General features: G+C 61.4%; 3 protein-coding genes across 5 annotated transcripts in view; 2 read left to right on the forward strand and 1 right to left on the reverse strand.

The window, feature by feature from the left end:
* The window catches only part of MYRF (myelin regulatory factor), a gene marked incomplete at its 5' end in the record, with an annotated part of 17,971 nt that extends 4,861 nt beyond the window's left edge, over nucleotides 1–13,110 (forward strand). The window contains 22 exons of the mRNA XM_006108284.3: nucleotides 874–1,124; nucleotides 1,214–1,337; nucleotides 2,929–3,124; nucleotides 4,223–4,299; nucleotides 4,453–4,563; nucleotides 4,941–5,031; nucleotides 5,404–5,604; nucleotides 5,787–5,898; nucleotides 6,374–6,483; nucleotides 6,939–7,099; nucleotides 7,172–7,244; nucleotides 7,483–7,571; nucleotides 7,818–7,886; nucleotides 8,312–8,392; nucleotides 8,556–8,641; nucleotides 8,758–8,949; nucleotides 9,177–9,407; nucleotides 10,058–10,145; nucleotides 10,356–10,430; nucleotides 10,658–10,760; nucleotides 12,022–12,096; nucleotides 12,281–13,110. Of these exons, the coding sequence (XP_006108346.3) occupies nucleotides 874–1,124; nucleotides 1,214–1,337; nucleotides 2,929–3,124; nucleotides 4,223–4,299; nucleotides 4,453–4,563; nucleotides 4,941–5,031; nucleotides 5,404–5,604; nucleotides 5,787–5,898; nucleotides 6,374–6,483; nucleotides 6,939–7,099; nucleotides 7,172–7,244; nucleotides 7,483–7,571; nucleotides 7,818–7,886; nucleotides 8,312–8,392; nucleotides 8,556–8,641; nucleotides 8,758–8,949; nucleotides 9,177–9,407; nucleotides 10,058–10,145; nucleotides 10,356–10,430; nucleotides 10,658–10,760; nucleotides 12,022–12,096; nucleotides 12,281–12,361 (2,677 nt within the window). The remainder of the gene's footprint in view (nucleotides 1–873; nucleotides 1,125–1,213; nucleotides 1,338–2,928; nucleotides 3,125–4,222; nucleotides 4,300–4,452; nucleotides 4,564–4,940; nucleotides 5,032–5,403; nucleotides 5,605–5,786; nucleotides 5,899–6,373; nucleotides 6,484–6,938; nucleotides 7,100–7,171; nucleotides 7,245–7,482; nucleotides 7,572–7,817; nucleotides 7,887–8,311; nucleotides 8,393–8,555; nucleotides 8,642–8,757; nucleotides 8,950–9,176; nucleotides 9,408–10,057; nucleotides 10,146–10,355; nucleotides 10,431–10,657; nucleotides 10,761–12,021; nucleotides 12,097–12,280) is intronic.
* A 2,026-nt stretch (nucleotides 13,111–15,136) lies between these two features.
* Nucleotides 15,137–18,530, reverse strand: TMEM258 (transmembrane protein 258). Of its 2 annotated transcripts, none has more exons than XM_006108281.2 (4): nucleotides 18,408–18,530; nucleotides 16,582–16,691; nucleotides 15,903–16,039; nucleotides 15,137–15,241 (listed from the first exon to the last, which is right to left on the reverse strand). In XM_006108281.2, the coding sequence occupies exons 1-3, from the start codon at nucleotides 18,513–18,515 to the stop codon at nucleotides 15,913–15,915; spliced, it is 345 nt and encodes a 114-aa protein (XP_006108343.2). In that variant the 5' UTR covers nucleotides 18,516–18,530; the 3' UTR covers nucleotides 15,137–15,241; nucleotides 15,903–15,912. The 2 variants fall into 2 exon arrangements, with proteins under 2 accessions (XP_006108343.2, XP_014305812.1); XM_014450326.2 differs by lacking the exon at nucleotides 18,408–18,530 and adding an exon at nucleotides 17,462–17,484.
* A 207-nt stretch (nucleotides 18,531–18,737) lies between these two features.
* Nucleotides 18,738–23,440, forward strand: FEN1 (flap structure-specific endonuclease 1). Of its 2 annotated transcripts, none has more exons than XM_006108283.3 (2): nucleotides 18,738–18,894; nucleotides 21,550–23,440. In XM_006108283.3, exon 2 carries the CDS (start codon nucleotides 21,564–21,566, stop codon nucleotides 22,704–22,706), a length of 1,143 nt encoding a protein of 380 aa, XP_006108345.1. In that variant the 5' UTR covers nucleotides 18,738–18,894; nucleotides 21,550–21,563; the 3' UTR covers nucleotides 22,707–23,440. The 2 variants fall into 2 exon arrangements, with proteins under 2 accessions (XP_006108345.1, XP_014305811.1); XM_014450325.2 differs by having other exon boundaries at nucleotides 18,750–18,894; nucleotides 21,517–23,440.
* The last annotated feature ends 2,746 nt before the right edge of the window (nucleotides 23,441–26,186 follow it).

A 26,186-nucleotide genomic window follows, 5' to 3' on the forward strand; every position in this document is an offset into this window, starting at 1 on the left:
CCCCGGCACCCGGTGAACTTCCCAGCCGCACGGAGCCCTCGGCTCTGAGGAGGTGCCAGGCGTGGACCCGAGCTCCCTGCTCTGCCTCCATTCTGCAGAATTGCCATTTTATGTTTTACACATTGAGATTTAAATATATATATATATATATCTTTATTGATTTCAAATAGGGAGAGGGAGAAAGAGACAGAAACATCAATGATCAGAGAGACTCATTGACCGGCTGCCTCCTGCACACCCCCTACTGGGGACCAAGCCTGCAACCCAGGCATGTGCCCTGACCGGGAATCGAACCCTGACCTCCTGGTTCATAGGTCGACGCTCAACCACTGAGCCACACTGGCCGGGCTACCCCTTGCTATCTCCTGAGAGATTTAGTTCAAGGAGAGATTCCGCTGCCAAAACTTTTTGTCAAGCAGAAGGGATGCTGTGCAGCCCCCCACATTTCAGCCCCGTTCCAAGAAACGCTCCTTCCTGCCTCTGTGGCCCGTGGGGTGCTCTGCAGAGGCTCCCCTGGGGGTAACACGGGGTGACATGGGTGACAGCGCAGAGGAGGACAGCTTCCTCCCTCCCCCGGTTCTGCGCCCTCCGTGTGCCAGGCCCCTTGCGGTGCGATAGGGACACATAGGCAAGTCCGGTGTGGCTCCTGCCACCTGGCTTCCACAGTTCGGGGGTAGGGCAGGTGCGGAACCAGGGAATGCAGCACAGAGTGATGGGGAACCCTGCCGAGGCCAAGCCGAGGGCGCTTCCTGCAGGAGGTGTCCTCCGGACTGGGCATATCCGGCAGAAACGGTGGAGAGGGAGGCTGGGCACTGCCTGGGGGGAGGGGCTCGGGGAGCCAGCCCCCCATGGCGCACACCTCTGTCCCTTCAGGCTCCCCACACACCCCTCCAAGAAGAGGAAGCACTCGGAATCGCCCCCCAACACCCTCAATGCCCAGATGCTGAACGGAATGATCAAACAGGAGCCTGGGACCGTGACAGCCCTGCCCGCGCACCCCCCGCGAGCCCCCTCCCCGCCCTGGCCTCCCCAGGGCCCCCTCTCCCCAGGCCCTGGCTCCTTGCCTCTCAGCATCGCCCGGGTCCAGACACCACCTTGGCACCCGCCAGGTGCCCCCTCGCCAGGTACGAGGCTGGCCTGCGGGGCCCAGCCGGGGGCGGCCCTTCAGGTTGGGGAGTGGGGCGCAGGGCCCACATAGCATTCCCCCCTCCAGGTCTCCTGCAGGACAATGACAGCCTCAGTGGCTCCTACCTGGACCCCAACTACCAGTCCATCAAGTGGCAACCACATCAGCAGAACAAGTGGGCGACCCTGTACGACGCCAACTACAAGGAGCTGTGAGTGAGCTGTGCACCCCTCCACCCTCCTGGCCACACGGCCATCTGGGGCCCGCCCGCCTGGCACCGTGGTCCTAGAGCAGGGCCTGGAGCACACTGGGGACCAGGTGGCCCACTTACAGGAGAGCAGAGCTAGGACAGTGCTCAGGGTTCCTGACTCCTGGGCCAGCCCGAGGCCGCCTTAAGAAGGTGGTGCCTGCCAGGGAGGGGCGAGTCAGGGCTCCTCCTCCCCTGCCCCCTCCCCCTCCTCCTGCGGCATTCCAGGAAGGTAGCAGGAAGCTGAGTGTTAGGAGGCCCTTCCCGCAGACCCTCCCCGGAGGAGGGGGGACTGGTCAGAGGCTGCCTGGATTCTTAGCCCTTCCTCAGCACCCACCTGGCTCAGCTTCCCGGCCTGGCCAGGAGCACTGGGCGGGGGCCGGCGAGGGCTGAAAGTGTGGCCCCCACAACTCGCTTGGACATGGCCAGGCCTGGGCAGGGTGGCTGGGCGAGGGCCCTGTCACCGCTGAGACCAGCCTCCTGGAGTCGGGCACCCGGGCTCTGTGGGTCTCCTACCCAGAAGCCCTCGGGCCTAGGGGCTGTCCAGTTGCTCCGGTGGCTGAAGGGGCCCTGAGACCCTGCCAGGGTTGAGGGGAGGTGTTTGGGGGTCCAGCCCCTATGGCCTGGTGCGGACCCCCACTCCTAGTTCTGGGCCAGCCCTGCCACCCCAGGCCCCCAAGGCCAGGAAGCTGGCAGCCGGGGCTCCAGTGGGGCCCGGGCACTTCCTGGGTGTTTCTCTGGCGCAGTCAGGTGGGCGGGGCCCCGGGAGGGAGAAGCAGGGAGCCCTGGGCCTTCCTGTGGACATTACAGGCCCGGAGTCCTTTTCCCGTCGCTTGGAGCCATTCTCCCTGCCCAGCTTCCTCCAGGCAGGCACCGGGCCTGGGGGGCACTGCTTGTGCCTGGGGATTTGGGTGAGGGCAGGCCACGCTGTAATTGCTCTCTTTCCTGCCACCTGGAGGCCCCCCAAAGGGTACAGACTTAGAACACTTTCTCAGCAACAGATGGGTAAACTGAGGCTGGGTCCAGCTGCCCAGAGTGCTTCCGTCCCGTCTCCCCCGGGCATACAGGAGTCAGAATGAGGATGTTTGGGGGCTGGAGGGAGCCTGTGGGCAGGGGCTGGGCCAGCTCCTGGCGCCTGGTTCCACCGTTTCCATGGCTACCAGCTGTCAGCCGCAGTGAGGCTCTGCAGACCATCCCCTCTAACCCCATCTCCCACGAGGGCGGGGGCTTCGGAAGTGTTACGGGGAGGAATCAAGTGTGGTGAGGGGCCCCCAAGCCCCCCCAGGAGTTCCCTCCCATCTGGTGGGCTCAGGTCTCTGGCCGTGTTTCCCTCCTCCCCAGCGTGGTTGGTCCCAGGCACGTAGAGGGAAGAACAGTGACTGAGGGGGTGGCAGGCCTGAGCCCAAATCCCCCCGGGACGCAGTTTCCATTTCTGAGAAGTGGGGGCAGCCCCGTGATCTGGGGTTCAGGGTAGGAAATCGGCCCGCCGGTGTGGGGGGGACGGACGCCCAGGCCCGGCCGGGGCCCCGGTGAGCGCCTGCCCTGCCCGCCCCAGGCCCATGCTCACCTACCGCGTGGACGCCGACAAGGGCTTCAACTTCTCGGTGGGCGACGACGCGTTCGTGTGCCAGAAGAAGAACCACTTCCAGGTGACGGTGTACATCGGCATGCTGGGCGAACCCAAGTTCGTGAAGACGCCCGAGGGCCTCAAGCCCCTCGACTGCTTCTACCTGAAGCTGCACGGCGTGAAGGCAGGTGTGGGGCCCGGCCAGCGGGCACCTCGGGCCGGAAGCCAGGGAGGAGCCCTCAAGCCACGTCCACCCCCGCCCCCGCCCCCGTCCTGCCCCGGTGATGCCCCTGAACCTGAACCTGAACCTGAACCTGAACCTGAACCGTGGGGCTCCCGTGTCCTTCTCCACCCTGACCCCAGGTCTGTGTCCCCAGCCAAGACCCCCTCTCCTGACCGCCCCCTTCCTCGGCCTCCCTCCTCAGGATGGGGGCTCAGGCCATAAATCCGGGGCCCACTTGCTCACACCTCGTCATGCACCAGACTCTGCTGCCCCCTCTCCCTGGACAAGGCCACCCCCACAGCACCTTCCACTCTGGCTCCCAACTCAGGCTCCACCGGAGGCCCAGGCGGGCGTGACCCTCCCCCTTCCTCCACACCCCCCCCCCTTTGCCAGGACTTCTGAGCTCAGCCCACAAAGGCCTCCGGGTCTGGCCCTGCCATGGGCTGTGCCCGGACCACTGTGCCCACTCACAGCCCCAGTGGCCTCCTTCCCCTGGGCCACCCTCCCAGCGCCCATCCCACCTCCTCTCCCGGCTGCCTGCTCCCTGGCCTCACCGTCCACTCTGCTGCCGCCGCGCCACGGTCCTAGGAGACTTGCCCTGAGGCCCATCTTGACCTGGAGCCCCGCCCTCGGCCCCCTCCCCAGCACAACCCGCGTGAATTTGCGCCCATGAGCTCCGTGGGGGTGCGGGGGGTGGGGGGGGCAGGGCGTGTCTCCTTCAGTGTCATATGGGGGGGTCGAGGGGACATGGGAGGGGCTGGGGTGGTGGGGTGGGTGTGAGGGGGTGTTTGTGGAGGCCGGTTTGGGGTGTGCTCAGGCTGGGGGCTGTGAGGTGCCGTGGAGTGTGTCTGCCCCAGGGGTGTGGGTGGGGGCCTGGGGGTGCGGCTCTGTAGGAGAGGGACTGAGTTTATGGGGAAGCCAGGCTGAGGGGAGGCGATGCCTCTGTTTCCCCCTCAGCTCCAGCTGGGCCGGGCCGGGCTGAGAGGTGAAGGGGGCCAGGACGGGGTGGGGGTGGGGGGACCCCAGCCCTGAGGGCCCACTGGCCCTGCTCCTCCCCAGCTAGAGGCCCTGAACCAGTCCATCAACATCGAGCAGTCGCAGTCGGACCGAAGCAAGCGGCCCTTCAACCCTGTCACGTGAGTGTGTGACCTTGGGGGTGGCCTCTGGAGAGCTGACCCCGCAGCTGGCTTGGGAGCTGAGGGGGGCTAGGCGGGCACCCACGACGTCCACCCCCCACACCTGAGTGCCCCCTGCCTGGCCCCTGAGTGTCCCTGCCCTTCTCCGCAGAGTCAGCCTGCCCCCCCGAGCAGGTCACGAAAGGTGACTGTGGAGCGCCTGCACTTCAGCGAGACCACGGCCAACAACATGCGCAAGAAAAGCAAGCCCAACCCTGACCAGAGGTGAGCGGCCGGACCCCCGCCCCCCCGCCCCCCCCATTGCTAAAGGCGGCCAGGAAGATGCCGCCCCGGGTGGCACACCAGGCACAGAGCCCCCCACACCCACCCATTGTACAGACGAGGAACCTGAAACTCAGCCCTTAACTGACTAAGGCTGGGAGCGCTCTGGTCCTGGGGAAATGCCGCCCCCTAGTGGAGACTCGGGTTCCTCCTCTCGGATGGGATGTTCATGCCACTTCCTGGGGTGCCGGGAGCCTGTGGGGGGGACGACTGAGCGGGCAGTGCTGTGCACTGTGCATCTGACCTGGGGGGGGGGAGGGGGGCAGGGCTGTGGGGCCGCCGAGACCGCGGTGGGGCCGCTGAGACCGCGGTGTGCGCAGGTACTTCATGCTGGTGGTGGCCCTCCAGGCCCACGCACAGAATCAGAACTACACGCTGGCCGCCCAGATCTCGGAGCGCATCATCGTGCGGGTGAGGGCACCTCCCCCAGGGGCTTGAGGGCCCCCCCCCAGAGCTGGGAGCAAAGCACCCGGGAGGAATCCCGGGGCAGTGGGGAGTCAGGGTCCCGCTGGGCCCTGGCGGTGTGGCCTCGGGCAAGGCTCCACCCTCTCCGGGCCTGGCGTCTCCTAAAGGGAGGAAGTGGACAGGCCTGGGGGCTTCCCCAAGTCCCACAAGTAACTGAAAACTGCCGCAGCCGGAGGGCCAGCTTAGGTTAGGCACAGTGGGGTGAGGAGCCCTGGCCGGAGCTAGAGGGGCGGCGGGGGGGCGGGGGGTGCCCCTTTCCCAGGGGCCTGCAGGTCTCCCACCCCCCAGCACTGATCGATTCAACCCCAACGCGCCTAGGCCTCCAACCCAGGCCAGTTCGAGAGCGACAGTGACGTGCTGTGGCAGCGGGCACAGGTGCCCGACACGGTCTTCCACCACGGCCGCGTGGGCATCAACACGGACCGTCCCGATGAGGCGCTGGTCGTGCACGGCAACGTCAAGGTCATGGGCTCACTCATGCACCCGTCGGACCTTCGGGCCAAGGAGCACGTGCAGGAGGTGGGGCTGCGGCTGGGGGTGGGGACGGGGGTGGGGGGGAGGAGGAGGGGGAGGCTGAGCCTGGATCTCAGGACCCAGGGATCCCGGAAGCAGGGTCTCCCCTCCACCCTGCGGCCTCTTGGTCTCGGGGCGCTCCCGACGGCCAGGAGGGAGGGGTTCCGGCTCAGGCCTGGCTCCCGCAGGTGGACACCACGGAGCAGCTGAAGAGGATCGCGCGCATGCGCCTGGTGCACTACAGATACAAGCCCGAGTTCGCCGCCACCGCGGGCATCGAGGCCTCGGCGCCAGAGACGGGTAAGGCCCTGAGGCTGGAGTCGGGGGACCCGGGAACCCTGCCCCGTCCCCTGGTAATGCTGCGCGGGTCTTCTAGAAACCTTTGTCCGGGAACCCCTCCAGGAACCCTCCCCTGGACCCCTGGAACTCCCCCTCAGCCCCGGGGCCTCAGGCCTGGACACTGGAAGTCGGGGAATTGTGCCTGGGGATCCTCGCCCCTCTGCCCTGGATGAACCCTGCCTTCACCCCCCCCACCCCAGGTCCCTGCCCCCTTCCCTGGGATTCTTACTCCCAGGGACCCGCCCCTCCCCCAGCCAAGGGAGCCCCACACCTTGGCCCTGGAACTGCCACCCTGCGAACATGGGCCCGTGGCGCCCCTGCTTCGAGGCTCCTGGGAGCCCAGATCTCTAGCGCCCAGAACTGCGCCCGCCGCCCCAGCCCCCTTCCACTAGGTCCCCCCCGCCGCTCCACACACACCTGGCTCGTCCCTCCCCAGGGGTCATCGCCCAGGAGGTGAAGGAGGTGCTGCCTGAGGCCGTGAAGGACGCGGGCGCCGTGGTCTTTGCCAACGGGAAGACCATCGAGAACTTTCTGGTGGTGAACAAGGTCGGCAGCCAGGGGGAGCCTGGGGCGCCCGGGCAGAGGGGCGGGTCACCCCTCCAAGGAGGCTGGGCACCGGTGCAGAGGGCGGAGCGGCCCAGCCCTCTCTCATCCCTCGGAGGTGGAGAGGGAGCTTCGGACGTGGGGCTGGGCTCTGGCTGAGCGATGGGGCCTCGCTCAGGCGTCCTCCCGGCTATTGCAAGGCCCGGACACCGGCTTATTGTGGGTTTGTTGTACCTTCCCTGGAGAGGGGCTGGGCTGCAAGGCGCAGGTGGCATGTTTTGGCCTTGGCTGCGCAGTGAAGTGCTGCAGTGTGAGGCGCCCGTTCCCGCGGGCGAGGGGCGAGCGTGGGCCCTGGGAGCCAGGCACTGTGACGGGGTGGGGAGGGCAGTGGGCGCCGGGCGGGAGGCTGTCCGAGGCAGCACGGGGCGCCCTCCACACTGGCCTGTTGCCTGCGCCAGGAGCGCATCTTCATGGAGAACGTGGGGGCCGTGAAGGAGCTGTGCAAGCTGACGGACAACCTGGAGACGCGCATCGACGAGCTGGAGCGCTGGAGCCACAAGCTGGCCAAGCTGCGGCGCCTGGACAGCTTCAAGTCCACGGGCAGCGCCGGCGCCTTCAGGTAGGGGCGCGGGGCCGGGGAGGGCAGACCCGCGCCCCAGGGCCACCTCTGACCCTGGCCCTCTTCCTGCAGCCACACAGGGAGCCAGTTCAGCCGGGCAGGCAGCGTCCCCCACAAGAAGAGGCCCCCCAAGGTGGCCAGCAAGGTAAGGTGGGCAGGGGTGGGAGGTTAACGGGGGCCTCCCCTCCCCGCCGCTTCCTTTCCTGCCGGCCCCTCTCCAGGCTCAGGGACCCTCTGGCCCGCCCAGCCCTGCTTTCCCTTCCTCTCCCTCTGCCCCCATGGGAATGAGCCCTCCTGGCACCCCTACCTCCAGCAGCACCCCAGTGGGTAAGGCCATGGGCTCCCTAAGTCTGGGCCTCTGCTGCTGCTTCCCTTCTCCTCAGCCGCCGTCTGTGGGCCCGGAGCCGGCCTGCGTCAGCCCGCGCTTCCTGCAGGGAACCATCATCGCCCTGGTGGTGGTCATGGCCTTCAGGTGACTTGTCCCGCAGGCTCCGGGCGGGGTGGCTGCCCAGGGGCCCAGGCCTGGGGAAGAGGAAGGCAGGGCCTTGGAGAGTCCCTGAGGTCCTGGGGAAGGGGATGGGCTGCCTCATTCTGTCCCGTCCGTCCCCCTGGGGCTGGGAGACCGGGTACAGGCATCCCCTGGGAGCCCAGGCCCTGCCCAGAGAGAGGGCCCCAGACCGTGGCTCAGCTCTAACCATGCCTTCCCCGTGGTCCCCAGCGTGGTGTCCATGTCCACGCTGTACGTGCTGAGCCTGCGTACCGAGGAGGACCTGGTGGAGACCGATGGGTATGTCCCTGGAGGCCTGGCGTCTGCTGAGCCGCCAGCTCGGGCGGGGCTGTGGTGGGCAGCCCGGGGTCAGGGGAGCCACGGAGGCTGTCCCCTCTAAGGGGTTCCAGCTTAGGTTCTCAGCCCGCGGGGGGCTGGTGTTGGGGGGGGTGTGGAGGAGGGAGGGGGACGGCTGTCTTCCAGTCCCTGCGGAAACCGGTGTTTCTCTCAGGCCTCCTACCGACTGCTCCTCCGGGCCGCCGGGCCTCTGAGAGTCCAGGGCATCGGCGGGGTCCAGGGCGGACTGGGGGCCAGGGAAGGAGGGCCAGGGTGGGGCCTTGGGCTCTGTCTGCCCACTGTCACCCTCAGCCTCTGGGCCGTCTCTGACTGTGTCTTCTCTCTCTCCCCCTGTGCCTGGCCCCCCCTTTCCTCTCTGCTGTCCTTAGCTCCTTTGCCGTGTCCACTTCCTGTCTTCTGGCCCTGCTCCGGCCCCAGCACCCGGGGGGGAGTGAGGCCATGTGCCCATGGTACGTGTCCGGGTCAAGCCCCCTCCCTCCCGCCTCTGGCTCCGGCTGCCGTCTTCCTCTCCACCTCCCCGTCCACCTCCTCCTGCCCTTCCTGCTTCTCGGGGACTTCCAGCTGCCCGCCAGGCTCCAGCCCCTCTGAGCTCGGCCCCCCCTCCCCCAGCAGGTCCAGCCAGAGCTTTGGGACCACTCAGCTCCGACAGTCGCCTGTGACCACTGGGCTTCCAGGCACACGGCCCTCTGTGCTGCTGGGTGCGTGCCGGGGGCGGGTCTGGACGGGTGGGAGGGGGGAGACGGCTGTGTTTTTCGGGGGGTGGGGAGGGGGCTCTGCTGCCCCCTCCGGCTCATACAGCCTCTGGCTTCCTCAGTTACCCCTGGCCTGACCCACTCAGCCCCAGGATCGGCCATCCGCACCTTAGACCTGTGCTCCAGCCACCCCTGCCCCGTCGTCTGCTGCCCCTCGCCCACACCAGGCCCTGCCACTCACCCTAGTCTTGGCCCCAGCTTTGACCCCAGCCATGGTCGCAGCCCCAGTCCCAGCCCCTCCGCTAACCACTCAGGTATGGCTATTGGGGCCAGGGCTGGGGTTGGGTTTGTTTTTATTTAACTGAGTCCAGAGGAAGACCCCACAGGCCCATGGGTGGGGGGGTCTCCTGGAGCCCAGAAGGAGGCTCTGGAAAGGATTGGCGGGCCGCCTGGGGGGGCCCAGAGTCCAGGGGGGCTGTAGAGACAGCTGGGCAGGAGGCAGCAGTCCCCTCTTCTCAGCCCGCCCCGGTTCTGTCCACAGACCCCAGCCAGATGGCCCTGCTGCCCGGCACCAACATCAGAGCCAAGTCCTGGGGCCTGGCAGCCAATGGCATCGGCCACTCCAAGCATTCAAAGAGCTTGGAGCCGGTGGCCAGTCCTTCAGTCCCCTTCCCGGGGGGGCAGGGCAAAACCAAGAACAGCCCCAGCCTCCGAGTCCATGGCCGGGCCCGCCGAGGGGTCCCCCCGCCCACTCAGCCCTGGGGCCAAGCAGGTACTTGCCCTGTCCCCCTGCACCTCTCAGCCCAGCCCAGCCCAGCCCAGCCCAGCCCAGCCGGGCTCCCTGGCCAGGGCCTGTTTCAGCCCAGGCACCTGAGTGTCTGGGTGCACAGCTCCGTCAGCAGGCCTTTGCTGAGCATTACAAGTAGCCAGGGATCGGGCCGGGAGCCTGTGCCCATCGCCCATGTAATCTTCACAGCACTCCTGCAAGAAAGGGACTGTCCCCATTATTCAGATGAGGAAGCAGAGGCACAGACAAGGGAAGGGGCTCGCCAGGAGCCGTATAACCCGTCAGCGGCAGAGCTGGAACTGATACCAACCCGCTGGCTCCAGAGCCTGGCTCTTGTTTTCCCAAACCTCAAACCCTTAGCCACACAAAGCTGGGAACCCTCTCTTGCAGAGGTTTTCAAATGGGTTCCTCCCCGGTGCCCCCGGGCTGCCTTGGAGGCTGAAGGGGAGGCCAGGAGCCTTCCTGGCTTCGACCAGGTGGCTCTGCTCTGGGTACTGGGCCTCCCCATCGACTTGCATTTGACGGGTGTCGTGGCTTAAAGAAAAAAAGTTGAGAAGCTGTGGCTTGCTGAGACTGAAGTTCACAGTGACCGAGAAACCCCAGGGGTAGATGCTCACCGCCGCCTCTCCTTGCAGACTCGGCGCCCGCCCTCGCCTCCATCCAGCTGCTGGAGAACTCGATGCCCATCACCGCCCAGTACTGCGCTCCGGGGGGTGCCTGCAGGTGGGCTGGCTCCTCCCCCCACCCAGGGACGGGTTCCCTCGGGTGCTCCGAGCCCAGGCGGCCCATATGGCCAGACCTTGTCCCACTGGGGAGGAACTTCCCCCACCAGGCGGCGCAGACCCTGGCTAGGCCCCTGACGGGCTCCATGGAGACTGGGGGGTGAGGCTGTGGGTGTGGCCTGGGGCTGAGGAGCCAGCTTTGCCCTTTCAGGCCTGGGAACTTCACCTACCACATCCCTGTCAGCGGCAGCACCCCCCTGCACCTCAGCCTCACCCTGCAGATGAAGTGAGTGCGCGTGGGGAGGGGAGACCCGGGTCCCTGGCCGCTAACGGTCCCTGGGCCTCGGTTCCTCATCTGTAGAATGGGCTGCTGCCCGCAGGGGCCCTTGAGGACGGAGCAGGATGGTGGGTGGGAGGGGTGGCGGGGCAGGGAGGTGGAGGGGAGGGCTGGCGGGGAGGAGGCTGGGCGGGGGCGCTCGGAACCCATTTCCCTGCTCCCCGGGCCTCCTCCAGCTCCTCGTTCCCCGTGTCCGTGGTGCTGTGCAGCCTGAGGTCGGAGGAGCCGTGCGAGGAGGGCGGCTTTCCACAGAGCCTCCACACCCACCAGGACACCCAGGTAGGGGGCCACTGGGGGTCCCCGGAGCACAACGGGGCCCCCAAATGGGTGAGGAGAGGCAGCCGGGTCAGAGTGCAGGCATCTCCACGGGGACACTTGGGGGCTGGGCGTCTGTGCCGGGGAGGGCGCGTGTGCACCACGCACGGGGGAGCCTCCCTGTCCCTTGCTCTGTCCCGTTCCTGCCTGGCAGAGCCCTGGGAAGAAAATGGTCCCACAAGGACTAACTTGGGTGCAGTGGTGGGGACAGGGACAGGGACAGGGACAGGGAGGGACCCCTGGGAGCCCATGGCAGGGAGAGCTAACCCGTCTGGCCTCAGGTGAGGACAGCCATTAAAAAAAGTCCTGTTGATTTAAGTGAGACCTGAAGGACAATCTGGGACAGTGTCCCAGGAGAGGGGAGCAGCAGGGGCAGAAGTCTGGAGGCGGGGGGGCGTGGCGTGTTGGCGGAGCTGGAACTGTCAGGGCTGTGAGGGGCGGGGGGCAGCGGGTTGGGAGCCTGGACCTCAAGCTCAGGCTGGGGCCGGGGCCCAGCTCCCTCGGGCTCCCTCCTGCTCTGGAAGCAAGTGGCCGGGACCTGAAGCTGTGACTCAGCACAAGTTATGGGAGTTTCTCCTCAGCCTTCACAAACGCACTGGGACCCCATCGCAGGCCCTGTGTGGGGCCCCGTGGGAGACAGAGAAACCTGAGTCGGGGGTGGGGGGGGAGCCCAGGAGGCCCGGCCCCGCGGCCCCACGGAGGGGCAGCACGAGAAGCTGGGGGAGAGCCCGGCACGGCGCTCAGGGGCCGCCTGGCTCAGGCCTGGGCACACGTACCGCCGGGGCGAAGCCAGAGCCTCGGGTAGGAGCTGGGCCCGCTGCCCCCCGGGCCTCACGCTGCCCTGCCAGGGAGCGCGCGTGACACAGCTGGGTTTGGGGTCCAGCTCTGCCGCGTGTCACGAGTGGTTTTAGAGCAGCGCCGCCTCCTTGGGCTGTAGGGAGGCGGGTAAATGAGCTACTTCCATGTGCCCAGAGCATCGTGGGCAGGAGGGAAGGTAGACGGGGCGGGGGGAGAGGCAGCTGCGGACTTGTGGGCACTTGGCTCAGTGAGTGGCTGCCATCGTGCCCAGAGCAGACCCTGCTCCCTCCCATCGCCTCGGGGATGTGTTTCCTTCCTAAACTTGCCGCAGAGCCCGGGCGCTCTCTGAGTTGGCCACGGAGCGGAGCGCTGGTGAGGATGGCGGCCGGGCCTGTCCTGACCCCTCTCCCCTCTCCCCTCTCCCCAGGGCACTTCCCACCAGTGGCCAGTGACCATCCTGTCCTTCCGTGAATTCACCTACCACTTCCAGGTGGCGCTGCCGGTGAGCACAGGCCCCTGTCTCTGTGTGGGGCTTGGGGGAGAGATGGGGCTGGGGTGGGGGTGCGGGTGCAGAGCTCAGGGCAGGACTTGGGATGGTGTTAGGCCATGTCAGCGGGGGGCGGGGGGGGGTGCCTCCCCCCTGGCAACTCCCAAACCTCATCCAGTCCCTCTGCCCTTCCGCCCAGGGCCAGGCCAACTGCAGCGCGGAGGCCCCGGTCCCGCTGACCACGGACTACTACTTCCGCTTCTACCGCCTGTGTGACTGAGCTGCCCTCCGAGGCAGCCGCACGCCAGGGCCCGGGGCCCCGGGCGCCCCTCCACACTGGATGCAGTTGTTACACTGGAGCCTGTGCCGCCAGCTCTCCATCCGCGGGCACTGCCCCGGCCGAGCTGGGCCTGGCCTCCACCTGGGACACTGGAAGTCTCACACTGGAGCTGCTGCTCTCGCTGGTCACTCCTGGCTCCCACCCGGGACCCTCTGTCCCGATGGCGGTGGGAGGGCTGGCTCCAGGGCCCGGAGGCCACCCCCTCTGCCGCCCCATTGGAGACCGGGAGCTCCCTTTGGCCCTCGAGGACCGGCCTGCCTTTGAGCTGGGCGGGGGCTCGGGTGGAGCCTTGAGACTTGGCTGGGACCATGCACCAGTGGAGGGCAGACAGCCCTCACCCTCGAAGCTGCTCCCCAAGGGGTGGCCAGGAGGTGGACTTCTGGGGTGTGACTGTTACGCTGGACTTGCACTTGGAAGCCTGAAGTGTGGCCCGGAGGTCTCTTCTCCCTGCGCTTGGCTCTGAGCGCGCCCAGGGCCGCTGCAGCAGCCCCGGATGGGAGAGACTGACCATGTGCTATGGACACGTAGTGCCTGGCCGAACCAGGGGGCCAGGGGGCCAGGTAAGCCTCGGAACCTGGACCCTGGAGTGCCCTGAGGGGAGTTCCTGTGAGCTTCCGGTGGTGCAGGCCAGGCTCACAGTGGTGTCAGGGCCCATCGTTCTCTGGGCGGAGGAGCAGGAACCCTTGCGAGGCAGCAGCCGCCTTGGCGGACGGGTGGATGCAGGTAGCTTTCGCTGTTATTAATACTAAACTGCACTTCAACCAGGACGGGGTGGGGGGATGGTGATGGGAGCCCAGAGGGGCCAGACGCTGGGGTGACACTTGCAAAGACAGAACCCTGGCTCAGACCTGTCCCAGTGAGACACCCGTCCCGCTCCTGACCACCCCAAGACTGGCCGCTCCCCCCATTCTTAGTCTGCTGGGGGCCTCGTCTCCCCAAATTAAGGGCGGGGGCTTAGGTGAGGGCAGACGTCTTCTCTCAAGTGCGAGTTCATCTTCGTGGGCGCCTGCCATGCTGAGCCACACCTGGCTCGTGGAAGTGTGGGACTCATTTAGCCCTGACATGGTTGACATGGGGACAGGGCTGCCCGTACGTCCTTGCTCTGTGATGGTCTGCACCGTTTTGGGAACCAGGCCTTGCCACTTACCTCTCATTCTCAGCTCTGAATGGGAGGCCTTTGTGTGTGTGTGTGTGTGTGGGGGGGGGGGGCTGAATCTTGAAAAAGCCTAGGAACTGTGGGTGGGCCCCCTTCTGCTGTGATCTCAAAGCACTTGCCCTCAGGATGGGGAGACACCAGGGGGTGGGGGCTAGCAGGGATGCCGGGCCACTCGGCCCCCTCCCGTGTGGCCCCACCGCTCATTCTGACATCGGAATGGCATGGCTCTCACACCCTGCGGGCCAGCCTCACTTGGGACTACTCTCCTCTCGCCTCCCGTGGGGGAACCTCCCCAATCGCCTTTAAACTGCTCCGCCTCGCTCCTTGTCATGATTCTGGGGCTCCCTCTGGGGCTGTGCTCGCGGACTGCGGCCCCTCAGTCCTTAACTGGAAAGTGACCCTCCACTGCCCCCTGGAGCCCATCTGGACAGCACAGCCCCAGGCCGGTTGCAGCTGGCTGTTTCCATGTCTGGGGTAGCGGGTCCCCAGTGCAGGGGTTGGGGCCAAGCAGGGGCTCCGAGCTGCTAGCGGGGGGGTCAACCTTGGACCAAAGTTGCCTTAAGCCCAGTCAAGTGAAAGGGCGTCAGGGGAAGGGAGCGGGCCACCTGCTGGCAGCTGCCGGGCCGGTGCTGGTGAGTGGGTGCCATGGCTCTGTGCCCTACCTGGGGCCCAGCAGCCATCTCTCCCTTTCTCTCCCCTGTGGCCCTTATTCCTGTAGCCACTGGGCTAATCTCCAAACTTCGAGCTGTACATAGGGCTTCTCCATGCACAAGACCCCGCCTTCATTTATCTCCCGTAAAAGCCTGCGTGTGCATAGAGCGCCCCCTCCCCGTAACCCCGTTCCCGCCCCTGAGCTTCGACTCATATTTATCGTGGACCAGCTCTGACTCGAGTGGGCAGAGGGAGGCAGCCCTGGGCCTGTGTGCTTCCTGTCCCCTGAACGGTTCTTTCCTTCTGAAGTACATGCACGTGTATAAATAAACGAATAAATGCGGTTTGTATCTGAGCTTGCCTCCCCGTCTCTGAGATGGTTCTGGTGGGAGGTGGGGTCGCCTCTGGGGCTGGGACCTCCTGGATGGACTCTCTGGGGTCCCGCAGCCACATGGATGCTTTACAGCCCACTGTCCTTCTTAGCGTCAAGTGAGGCTTGGACACCGAACTCAGCAGGCCCCGTCCCTGGCCACACCCCAGGGAACTGCCCGGCCTGGGCCAAAGGTAGGCACCCCAGGGAAAAGCCGTTTTAGGGGACAAGCTGAGCCTTCCAGGGCTCCCAGCCCAGAGAAGAGTGGCTACACCTGGGGCAGGGGATGGGCCCAGGGCAGACTTGACTGGTGCGGGTCCCTGGAGAACTGTGCTCTAGAAACCACGGGAGGGTGGGCCTGCCCCTTCCTGTCCCCAGGGAAGCCTTCCCACACCCCTTGGCCCTCAGAGGGGGAGCAGGCACCCAGCAGCAGGAACCATCGGGCAGGCAGAGAGAAAAGGGAGGGGCTGGACGGGGGAAGTCCGGCAGGTCTGGGCACCAGCACCCACTCCGCCCGCAGAAGGAGCACCAGACGAGATGGCACACATCTGCCTTTAATGTGAGCAGCAGGCGGGACACCTCCAGCAACAGTAAAAAATTAATGTACAAAAGCAGGGATTCAGTGCAGCTGCCCGGCTGGAGCCTGAAAGAGGAGAGAGGTGTCACCGTGAGACCACAGATCCTCATTTCCACTCTCTGACCGAGCCCCGTGCTCGGGGGGCAAGGGCTGAGGGCACACGCCGTTGAGGCTGAGCCACCAGAGCCAATTCTCGTGACCTGTTTGGTGGATTATCGGCAGCACAGCTGTTTGATTTTCTTTCCTCACTTAATCAGGGTTTATTTCAGTGGCCGAAACATTCCTAATCGAAACAGTACTCCTTGCAGCAAGTTTTAAGTCCCAGACCCTGACCCCCTTCGGGGCCACTCCCCGGCAGTCTCTCCAAGGTCCTGGCGTGTGAATGTGAGAGTGGAATGCACAGCCCTGGGCAGCCTGCGCCCACAGCCCCGGGCAGTACACCCCAAAGCCAGGTCGCGGCCCTGGGCAGCCTGCGCCCACAGCCCCGGGTAGTACACCCCAAAGCCAGATCGCGGCCCTGGGCAGTGTGCAGAATTTGGGAATGACAAAGCAGGTCACCCTTGGCTCAAATCCCCATTAAGAGCAGGGAAAGGGGCGCATGTGTCTGGTGTCCCTATCCATTCTGCTGAGCCCGTCTCCATGAACCCAGGGTCGTGCGGGCCCGAGGACCCCCTGATGTGGGGGGGCGTGGGGGGTTTCTCCAGCGTCCCACCCTGTCAGCTCTTACCCGTGGGAGCTCATACGTAGATGCCAACCCAGAGCAGCAGGAAGAGGAACCCAAAGCCCATGAAGAGCGAGGCCACCAAGGAGATGAGCAGCTCCTTGTAGATGTCCCGCGTGTACTTGGTGGACGTGACCTCATAGCTGGCGAGACAGTTAAGGAGAAGCTCAGGCATGGCCTGCACGGAGCAGGAGGCATGGCCACTGCAACTCGGGGAGAAAGGCACGGCTACGGAATTCTGGGAGGTTTGTCTGGCTTCGTGCAGGCAGGCAGAGGCCCAAGAGAGACCTGGGCTGGTGCTCCATGCAACCCCTCTACTACTCAGGAGGAGATGAGGCCCAGGGGGGTTAGGTACTTACCCAAATAAACGGTGGAGCTGGACTAGTCCTCCGACCCCCTGGCACCAGAGGGCACCCCTCCTGGCACCACTTTCATCTACTCCCCCATTTCCTCTAGTCCAGCCGGACCCTCTGCTCACTGTCCTAGGCATCTGAGGAGCAAACCGAACTCACCGGAACTTGAAAAATACAGCCACACCCTCACCTTGGAACAGCAACGGCCTTCTCTCAACCTCCCCTCCCCACACCAGGGAAACGCTGGCAGGGCGCGTGCACCCAGCATGGCTCCTGCCTCCGTCTCCCGCATCACCAACTCCGGCCCACCCGCTGCTCAGCGGAAAGGATACACGAAGAACCAGGCGGTGAAGAACATGCCAATGGCCAACAGCACCACGGTCAGATGGGGGAAGACGGCGGGGTTCACGGGGCTGGTGTACCTGCTCATGGCCTCGAGCTCCTAGGGGCACAGAGGAGATCAGAGCCAGGAAAGAATGCCCGGCTTCAGCCTGGGGGCCGAGCGGGCCGTCAAGGAGCCCCAGGCCGCTGTGACTGCTGACGGCCTGTCAGCCTGGGGAATGTGGGAATCCTGCACCAAGAAGTGATGGCGCTTGGGGGTGACAACTGCATCTGAAACTACGGTGGCACGGTGTCATTCCACTATGAATCAGAAGAGCGGCCGAGAGTAGGAGGCTGGGACGCCGAAGGTGGCTAATTAGCTGTGGGTCAATGAATGGCCCCTAACGTTTTCTGAAGCGACTGACCTCTATGGGGAAAAAAAAATGTAATGAAAGGTATGAACTCCCCGCCTGAGATAAGCCACATGTAAGAAAAAGCCTGGCCCTGGCCGGGTTGCTCCATGGGTTAGAGTCTTGTCCCGGTATGCCAAGGTTGCGGGTTCGATCTCGGGTCAAGGCACATATAAGAACCAACCAATGCGGGGGGGGGGGGGGATGGAGATGAATCAACCAATGAATGTATAAATAAGCAGGACAACAAACTGATGTTTCTCTCTCTTAAAAAAAAAAAGTTTTATGGACCCACATCTGTCTGTGGACACTGGACTGGTACCCAGATCTCAGCCTCTCCTTCTGCATTATCCTATGTTATTATGGAGCCTCAGGGTGATCTCAGCCTCTCCTTCTGTGTTATCCTATGTTATTATGGGATCTCAGGGTCTATAGGCAGAAGACACCAGTTAAAATCCTGTCTCCACTGAACAGCACGCGCCTCCATCGAGGCGTTACAGCATCTCACAGTGCCTCTGATTCAGGAAAGATGACAGATGTCCGAGCGCCCCGGCCTGGCCTAGGGTAGTGGCTCAACAGGTGTTTGTCCCCTTCCCCGAGTTCAGGGGCGATTATGAGGTCACGCCCGTCAGGGAGGGGTGTGAACACACAGGTCTGTGCGGCGCTGACTTCCACTGTCCCGCAGCCAGCGCTTCTAAATCCCTGAACAGAACAACTCCGGGGAAGCAGACTGACCCCGTTGTTCCAAGAGACACTGGAATTCAACTCGTAAACATTTACGTCCCCCCTCCCCCCAACACAACAAAGACAATGGCTGCCTTTTACGGGCCTCCGTTGGCAGGCCCCGTGTTTGGCGCTGGGAATACAAAGATGAATAGACGTTTCAGGGCGGGAGGCCCGGCGGAGGGGGGTCGCGGGGAGGCGTGGCCGCGGGCAGCGGAGCCCAGGAGGGCGCGGCAAGGGGCCTGCGCGGAGCCGGTGGGCGCCCCCGGGAAGGGCCACCGGCCGGGGGTTCGCCAAGCTCCCCGGGAAGGCGACGTTCGCCCCCGGCCTTGTCGCATGAGACCCGCTCGGCCGGGGAGAGAACGGCTTGGTCACAAGTGAGAGAGAGAAAAGCGCCAAGATAATAAAAATGCACCTCGGGGCGGGGGACGGGCTAGGGGGGTCAATGGGGAAAAGAGGGGACATATGTAATACTTTCAACAATAGGGATTTTTCTTTAAATGCACCTCACGCCCCCACCCCCGCCCCCTTAAAACGGGCGAGATCAAAACCTCAGCCTAAGGAGTCCATGGCCCGAGCGGGAGGCTGTGGGAGCCTGGATCCCGGGCCTCCGAGGCCTCCGCGAGAGAAAGGGGTGTGGGGCGGGCCCGAGGGCTCCTCACAGCCCTGTTCCTAACTCCCATCACCCCTCTCACCCCTCTCACCATTTTGCCGGGCTCTGGGTAACCTGCCACTCCGCCACCGGAAAAACACGTCGGCAGAAGCCGGCGCGCGGCTCGGCCGGAAGAGGAAGTGGCACCCGCGCGCGGCATTGTGGGACTTGTAGTCCGGCTGTTTCGGATGCAGCGGGAGCTGGGGCCAGCGAGGGCCTTGGGTGGAGTGAGGGCCAGCGGTGGAGCAGGGTGAGGAAGGGTCGCCGAGGGAGTGCGTTCACCTAGCCGGGGCTGGTTGCCGTGAGGGAAAGGCGGGCCGAGCGGTCGGGCCTGCACTACGCTTCCCGAGCGGTCGGGCCTGCACTACGCTTCCCAGGAGGCTGTGCGCAGCGGCGGGTCACGTGACGGGAGCGCGGGCTTTGGAAGGCGGCGGACCAAGAGGGACCCGCGGGCGAGCGGAGGCTAGAGCCGGACGGAGGACTGCTGGGTGACACCGCGCCAGCCGCTAGCTGCCGAGCCCTCGCGCCCCCAAGACCAGGTGAGACCCCCTGGGAGGCGTCCCCGAGAGCGGCGGGGCCTGCGGTGCGCTGGGCGCTGTCGGGGCCGGCTCCGCGCGGGGCGGGCGCGGGTGCTGTCCCGCCACTTCCCCGCTGTGGGACGAGAAGCTCTGAGCCTCTTTATTTAGAAAGAGGAGAATAACTCCACCTCCCGGGGTCGTGCGTGTTTTGACTGAGATCCTGAGGAGAAGCAGTTTTAAACCTCCTCGTGGAGACCCCGCCGCTGGGTGCTGTGCAGGGTCGCAGGTCGCCGGGCACGGGCCTCCTGGGGGCCCCGGCGGCGGGGGGTTGGGAACCAGAGCCTAGACGGTGTGGTGCCCGGCGAGGTGCTTGCACTAAACGGGAAGGGACGCCGCCGGGTCGCTGATGCTTTTCTAAAGGACCTGGGAGGGGGGAAGGGGGGCCATTGGAAGGCCTGGTGTAATGGTTCGCCGGGTGTTGGACACAGACCGCCGTGGGTACGTGATGACACACACAAAGCTCTTTTAAGTGGATGAAAGGACAGGTTTGGATGGAAGGAGCAAAAATAATTATGGGAGTGGTGTTTTTTTTTAGGTGTGAAGAGGCCTGAACCACAACCCAGGGCGGGGTGACTAGGTCAGGGCCTGGGGTGGGTGGGAGCCTTGGAGTTCCCGTTGGGGACTCGGTGGTGGAGCGAGCAGACGAGGGGGAGACTTAGACCTCCTGGCAGCATCGAGGTCGGAGCGGGCGCTCCTCGGTGCTGCGTGTGGGAAAGCCGTCACTCCCATTCTTCGGGCTGCTGTGTGCGTGGGGTTCTCCGGGAAAAGAACAAATAGATGCATAGCACAGGGATCTGTAACCGGAGGATCCGTGGGCCCGCGCCGCCTGCCACTGCTTGAGCCATTTAAGCAGAGACGGATTGAATCATATATGAGCGTGTATTCCAATCCTGCCATCGGTATGGGGAGAACACAGCAGGTCAGCCACAAAGACCTGCTGTGCACCCCCCATAAGCCAGCTGCTTACATTGGGTCCACGGTGGAGTAGCCAGCTGGGTGGGTAAGCCGGCTGGAGGTGTGCAAAGGCCTGCAGGTGTGCAGAAGGGCTGGGGAGCTTAGTGATAGGCGAGGGCTGGGGTCTGCAAAGGGCGGGCGATTCTGGTTTCGGCAGCAAAGATGTTCATCTTTCCACGATGGGGAGGGCCGGCTGCGTTGCCTGGTGAGCACCCAGGTCCCACGAGCGACTGCCAGCCCGGTTAAAACGTGCCTTCTTTACTCAGAATAAAGCAGTCACGGTTAACAGAGCATGATTAACATTTCTTACAATTCCAGCTGGTTCCCCAGCATTCTGTTTCTGCCTCTATCAGAGCGACCTAAAGAGACTTATTTTAAGGAATTGGCTTAGGCCGTGGTCGGCAAACTGCGGCTCGAGAGCCACATGCGGCTCTTTGGCCCCTTGAGTGTGGCTCTTCCTAAGCCTTAGGAGCACCCTAATTAAGTTCATAACAATGTACCTACCTATATAGTTTAAGTTTAAAAAATTGGGCTCTCAAAAGAAATTTCAATCGTTGTACTGTTGATATTTGGCTCTGTTGGCTAATGAGTTTGCCGACCACTGGTTAGGTGATTGGAGGGGTTGGCAAGTCCAAAATCGCAGGGCACGACCTCCGTTTTTGCTGCTAAGGTTGTTCAGATGAGTTGGATGAGACCCCTGCCACACGGAGAGCAATCTCTCTTATTTATTTAGTCAACGGATTGCAAATGTGAGCCTCATCTACAAAAATGCCGTCACGGCAACACCTGGATTTGTGTTTGGTTGTAGCCTAGCCAAGCAGACACGGAACACTAACCATCACGGCTGCTTAGGGGAGGAAGGCGGAGGGATGATTTGGGAAAGAATAAGTGTGGTTTTCACGTATGGCAAGAAGATGGGCAGTCATGTTTATGTCACCACTTTACACATTCAGCTGTGAATTGTGGTGGCTTTGGTAATTGTCTCATCTCACCTTTGCCTAACCAGTTGTGTGTGTGTTTTAATTTAAATAGATTTTTAGAGCGAGAAGAAAGGCAAGAGGGAGAAACATCTATTTGTTGTTCCACTTATTGATGCATTCACTGGTTGATTCTTGTGTGTGCCCTGACCAGGGATAGAACCTGAACTGCAGCCTTGGCTTATCTGGATGATGCTCTAACCGACTGAGCTACTCAGCCATGGCCTAACCAGTATTTGCCTGTCCCGCGGGGCTCAGGTCTGCCCTTCTGGTCCCTGGACTCCTCAAGTTGGGCCAGGCACACTCTGGATTTCGCATGATACGGATGCAGATGTCTGCTTAGCCCCTATGCATGCTAGTCCTGTTGCTGCTTTAGGCACAAAATGTTAAGTCCCTTAAGGACCTCAACAGCGTCTTATTCCTCTTAGCACCCAATTCAGTTCCACTCAGGAAGCCTTAGTTAGTATTGAATGGAGTTCCTTGCCAGAGTTTAAGTTTCTTGCCAATGGAAACCTTATTTTCTTCATCTTTTCATCTTCTGCAGTGCTAACTTGGTTTCCTTTTTGTTGTGTTAAATTTGTTTAGCTAAAGGCATGACAGATTGGTGAGATAGCACCAATATAACCTTATTATGATTTTTTCATCCTTCAAGTTCCTCCTTGTGTTCCTTGCCTTTCTTTTTCAGCTGTCCCTCCTGCTATGGGCATTCAAGGCCTGGCCAAACTGATCGCTGACGTGGCCCCCAGTGCCATTCGGGAGAATGACATCAAGAGCTACTTTGGCCGCAAGGTGGCCATCGATGCCTCCATGAGCATCTATCAGTTCCTGATTGCTGTTCGCCAGGGTGGGGACGTGCTGCAGAACGAGGAGGGTGAGACCACCAGCCACCTGATGGGCATGTTCTACCGCACCATCCGCATGATAGAGAACGGCATCAAGCCCGTGTATGTCTTTGACGGCAAGCCACCGCAGCTCAAGTCGGGTGAGCTGGCCAAACGCAGTGAGCGGCGGGCCGAGGCGGAGAAGCAGCTGCATCAGGCTCAGGCTGCTGGGGCCGAGGAGGAAGTGGAGAAGTTCACGAAGCGGCTGGTGAAGGTCACCAAGCAACACAATGATGAGTGCAAGCATCTCCTGAGCCTCATGGGCATCCCGTACCTCGATGCCCCCAGTGAGGCAGAGGCCAGCTGTGCAGCCCTGGTGAAGGCTGGCAAAGTCTACGCTGCGGCCACGGAGGACATGGATTGTCTGACCTTCGGCAGCCCTGTGCTCATGCGGCACCTGACGGCCAGCGAGGCCAAGAAGCTGCCCATCCAGGAGTTCCACCTGAGCCGGATTCTGCAGGAGCTGGGCCTGAACCAGGAGCAGTTTGTGGACCTGTGCATCCTGCTGGGCAGTGACTACTGTGAGAGCATCCGGGGCATCGGGCCCAAGCGGGCCGTGGACCTCATCCAGAAGCACAAGAGCATCGAGGAGATTGTGCGCCGACTTGACCCCAACAAGTACCCTGTGCCAGAAAACTGGCTCCACAAGGAGGCCCAGCAGCTGTTCCTGGCGCCGGAGGTGCTGGACCCGGAGTCTGTGGAACTGAAGTGGAGTGAGCCGAAGGAAGAGGAGCTCGTCAAGTTCCTGTGTGGCGAAAAGCAGTTCTCTGAGGAGCGAATCCGCAGCGGCGTCAAGCGGCTGAACAAGAGTCGCCAAGGCAGCACCCAGGGCCGCCTGGAAGATTTCTTCAAGGTCACCGGCTCGCTCTCTTCAGCTAAGCGCAAGGAGCCAGAACCCAAGGGATCCGCTAAGAAGAAGGCAAAGACTGGGGCGGCAGGGAAGTTTAAAAGGGGCAAATAAATGCGTTTCCCTTCGTTATGCCTCCTTGACCCCGGAATACCTGCTTTGTACCCTCAAGAGCTAGTGCTAGAGAAACCTGCGTGGGGCAGGGCGGGGATTGCAGTGCTCCCCCGGGACTGCCCTTCTCGGTAGTGCTTTTCCCTTTTTACTTGATCTTGTGGCAGGAAGGCCACAGAGGTACCCTGTTTTCTTCTATTTTAGCTCAGGAAAATATGCCAGGCTCACACCACCCTTCAGTCAACTTAACGAACACTGAACCCACTGTTACATAAAAGTCATAGCAACAAGTGCTGGAGGGAGAGGAAGATACATGGTGGAGACAAAGGACTGAATGGAGAGGATGTCCTCGCCGGCCAGCTGTTAGTGATGGTGGAGCCAGTCTGCACTTTTCTCTCTGGTTCAGCCTGGACCCACCCTGAAGGAGAGCCAGCAGGAAGACTCAGCCTAAACAGATAGGAAGAGCTACTGAGAAATAAGACAGGCGGCGAGCTGGAGTCCCTGGAGTTCGAAACGTGGGTTTCACTACTGGCTGTGTCTCTCGGCCGGGCAGAAACTTGAACTTGCTATGTAACTTGAATCTTTAGTTAGTTATTCAGAGGCATAAGGTGGCTTAGTTCTCCTGGCCTCTCTGAGGCAGTCAGCTGAGTTGAAACTTTGGGATAAGATGCTATTGTCATGTGCTATTTTTGTTTTAAATGTATGGGGGAAAAAAGTCAATAAAAGTAGGCAGAATATAGTGTTCCTTTCATTCCTAACATAACATGCTGGAATTGTATCCTACTAACAGGTGGTTTGAGCGTGGCCACAAGGTGGCGCTGCGCCCCCATTGAATGGCTAAAGGAACTTGGGCGGTAGGTACTTCAGCCATTTGGAGGATGCCAGTTTATCTTGCTAGGAACAGTTACCAGTTTTCCACCTACTGTGTGAGATAAAGGAACTCCTTTGAGAAAGACTCACTATTTAGTCAGGGGTGGGGACCCTTTTTCTGCCAAGGCCATTGGATATTTGTAACATCATTCACAGACCATACAAAATTACCAACTTAAAAATTAGCCTGCCCTAGCCAGTTTGGCTCAGTGGACCAAAAGGTTCCGGGTTCGATTTCGGTCAAGGGCATTTACCTTGGTTGCAGGCTCCTCCCCGACCTGGGCCCTGGTCAGGGCCTTGTGCAGGAGGCAACCAATCGATGTGTTTCTCTCACATCGTTTCTCTTTCCCTCTCTAAAAAAAAAAAAAAAAAAATCGATGGAAAAATATTCTCTGAGGATTAACAACAAAAACAGCCTTGCTATATTTGGTCAAACAATTAACTCACCCCTAGTGCCTGGGCAGGACCAGATCAAATGATTTTGTGGGCTTATACAACCCTGGGCTGGATGATCCCCACCCGATTAGATAAGCTGCTATGCTAGCATTGGAGCATTCACCATTTTGTAAATTGCAGAAGCTGCTTTAAACATCACTTCCTTGTTCCTTTTGTGACGTCCGGTCCAGGTTGCTGTTTCATTCATAACATCTCTGTAGGTCGGGACTGTAACGCCCTGGACGCAAGCCGCTGTCACAAAGAACCAAGAGACGCTTCTCATGCAAAAAGCAAAGGGTTTATTGATGCTAGCATGCTGGGACTCGCAGCCTCACTCTGAGCACAGAGCAGTGTCTGTGAGCCCGGACTAAGAGTTTAAGCATATCTTATATATCTTTCAGTGGGGAGGGGGTTGGAGTAAGGGGAGGAGAAAGGACTGTGCTCTGCCGATTGGCCAGGCGCAAGTCGATGTCTTGTTCCTGGGTGTGGCTAGCAGAGTCTTAGACTTCCGGGAAGACGCACGTGGCCAAGGTAAGATGGAGGACGTAGCCCTTACCCTGGGGCAAGGTGGAGGGCCTAGCCCTCGCCCTTTCATTCCCCCCTTTGTCTTGGAACTTCCGGCTCAATCATGAGACGGACTGAATTTTTATTTCACCGTTGTTAGAGGCTTGTACTGGGTATATAACAACTTTTATTGAAATAGGATTTTTCTTCTTAAAATTCCTCCATGGCTATCAAAAAGCCAAATCAAGATTAATTTATTTACTGTCCTGATGTTTGCATAAACACAACAAGAATGGTAACTGACTACCTTTGCTAGAATCTCATGGTTGAATCTTAATGTGCCCCGTAGGGCCAGGAAGCCACGCCATCCAGCTGCCATCAGGCCCGCCTGTAGTATCTGCTGAGTTAGGTGAGTCCCTCACCTGTAGCAACTCTACCTGAGCCCACGCTCCAGGCTTTAAGCCCATCTCGGTAGCCCCCCTACTTGTTGCGGCCCTGAGTGTGTGGGAGTTCCGCAGGAATGTAGAGGCATCCCTACTGCTCTCCTTTTACTCTTACCAACCGCCAGTGATGATAGGGCATCGGCCTGACGCTCCAGCGCCAGCTATTTTCAGGGCTACCAAGCAAGATACCAGGCTTTCTCTGTGGCACTCTTATTGGCTTCAAGTCTTCAGAGCTTAGACAGGGTTCCTTAAAACATGATACTCCAGTCAAAGTTTCTGGTTAATAAAACCACTATTGGAAACCAGTCTTATTGAATTTATGCAAAGAAATGTATTGCCATGTTAGCATTGCCAAATTTCGGAGGAATTACATAAGAAGAAAGACATACTGATCTACTCTAAGATTTTCTGACTTTTCTTGCCAATTCCTTTTAATAAAACAATAATTGTTGGCATTAAAATTTTTTCTATGCATAAACAGGCCTTTTTCTAGCTTTACAAAGGCCTGCAAGACAGTATTACGGGCTGCCAACTGTTAGCTGTCTCTCAACAGAGACCAAAACCTGATGGGCACTGTTCCTTGCCCAGTTGAGCACCTGCCCTCTTGGCAGCTGGCCATTCTTTACTTTTGGGGGTCATCCTACACAGTTCTCTTTCAGGATAACCAATATATATTCAAACCTGCAAAAGAATCAAAGGTCAATATAACATATTAATACAATGAAACATGATATTGGCATCATGGCCGCTTTAGGCCTTCCTATAAATTGTCCTTGTCTCTTTGGAGCCATGTCCATGAAGATGCAGGCATCATCTAAGTCTATTGTGGGGGCTTCTGGCGACAGGAGTGATCGCGAGTCATGTTACCAGCATCAGGCAGGTGGAGCACGCCGTAGCTTGGTTGCGTTGATCTCGATCGACGCTCCATTTGGTGATGAAGTCTTTTTGGACCATGGATGGGTCCGCTGACCGGACGTAGATGTGATGGACCCAGGTCTCGACGTCGTCGTCAGCACCACGGAGTAGGGTGTGGGGACCTTTCCATCGAGGCTCTAGGTGGTGCCTTTTGCCTGGGTGGCGCCAAGGCACAGCCAAATGTCCTCGTGCGCCCTCTGGAGCCCTCTCAAGGAAAGAGACAATTCTTGCAGCAAGAAAGTCAGTACATTTGACCAGATTCATTCCCGCCTATCTTTACAGATTCCAAGGCCCATTGTCTTCCTTAATTAGTACT

The sequence above is a fragment of the Myotis lucifugus genome, unplaced genomic scaffold (genome assembly GCF_000147115.1).
Source record: "Myotis lucifugus unplaced genomic scaffold, Myoluc2.0 scaffold_2020, whole genome shotgun sequence".
In the NCBI taxonomy this organism is placed as follows: domain Eukaryota; kingdom Metazoa; phylum Chordata; class Mammalia; order Chiroptera; family Vespertilionidae; genus Myotis; species Myotis lucifugus.

Coding starts and splice junctions, on each gene's coding strand:
- TMEM258 (XM_006108281.2), bottom strand. CDS start 18,515: ATGCCGCGCGCGGGTGCCACTTCCTCTTCCGGCCGAGCCGCGCGCCGG. Junction 16,692..18,407: donor ACCCAGAGCCCGGCAAAATG/GTGAGAGGGGTG, acceptor CTGTGCCCCTAG/GAGCTCGAGGCCATGAGCAG. Junction 16,040..16,581: donor TTCACCGCCTGGTTCTTCGT/GTATCCTTTCCG, acceptor CTGTCTCGCCAG/CTATGAGGTCACGTCCACCA.
- FEN1 (XM_006108283.3), top strand. CDS start 21,564: ATGGGCATTCAAGGCCTGGCCAAACTGATCGCTGACGTGGCCCCCAGT.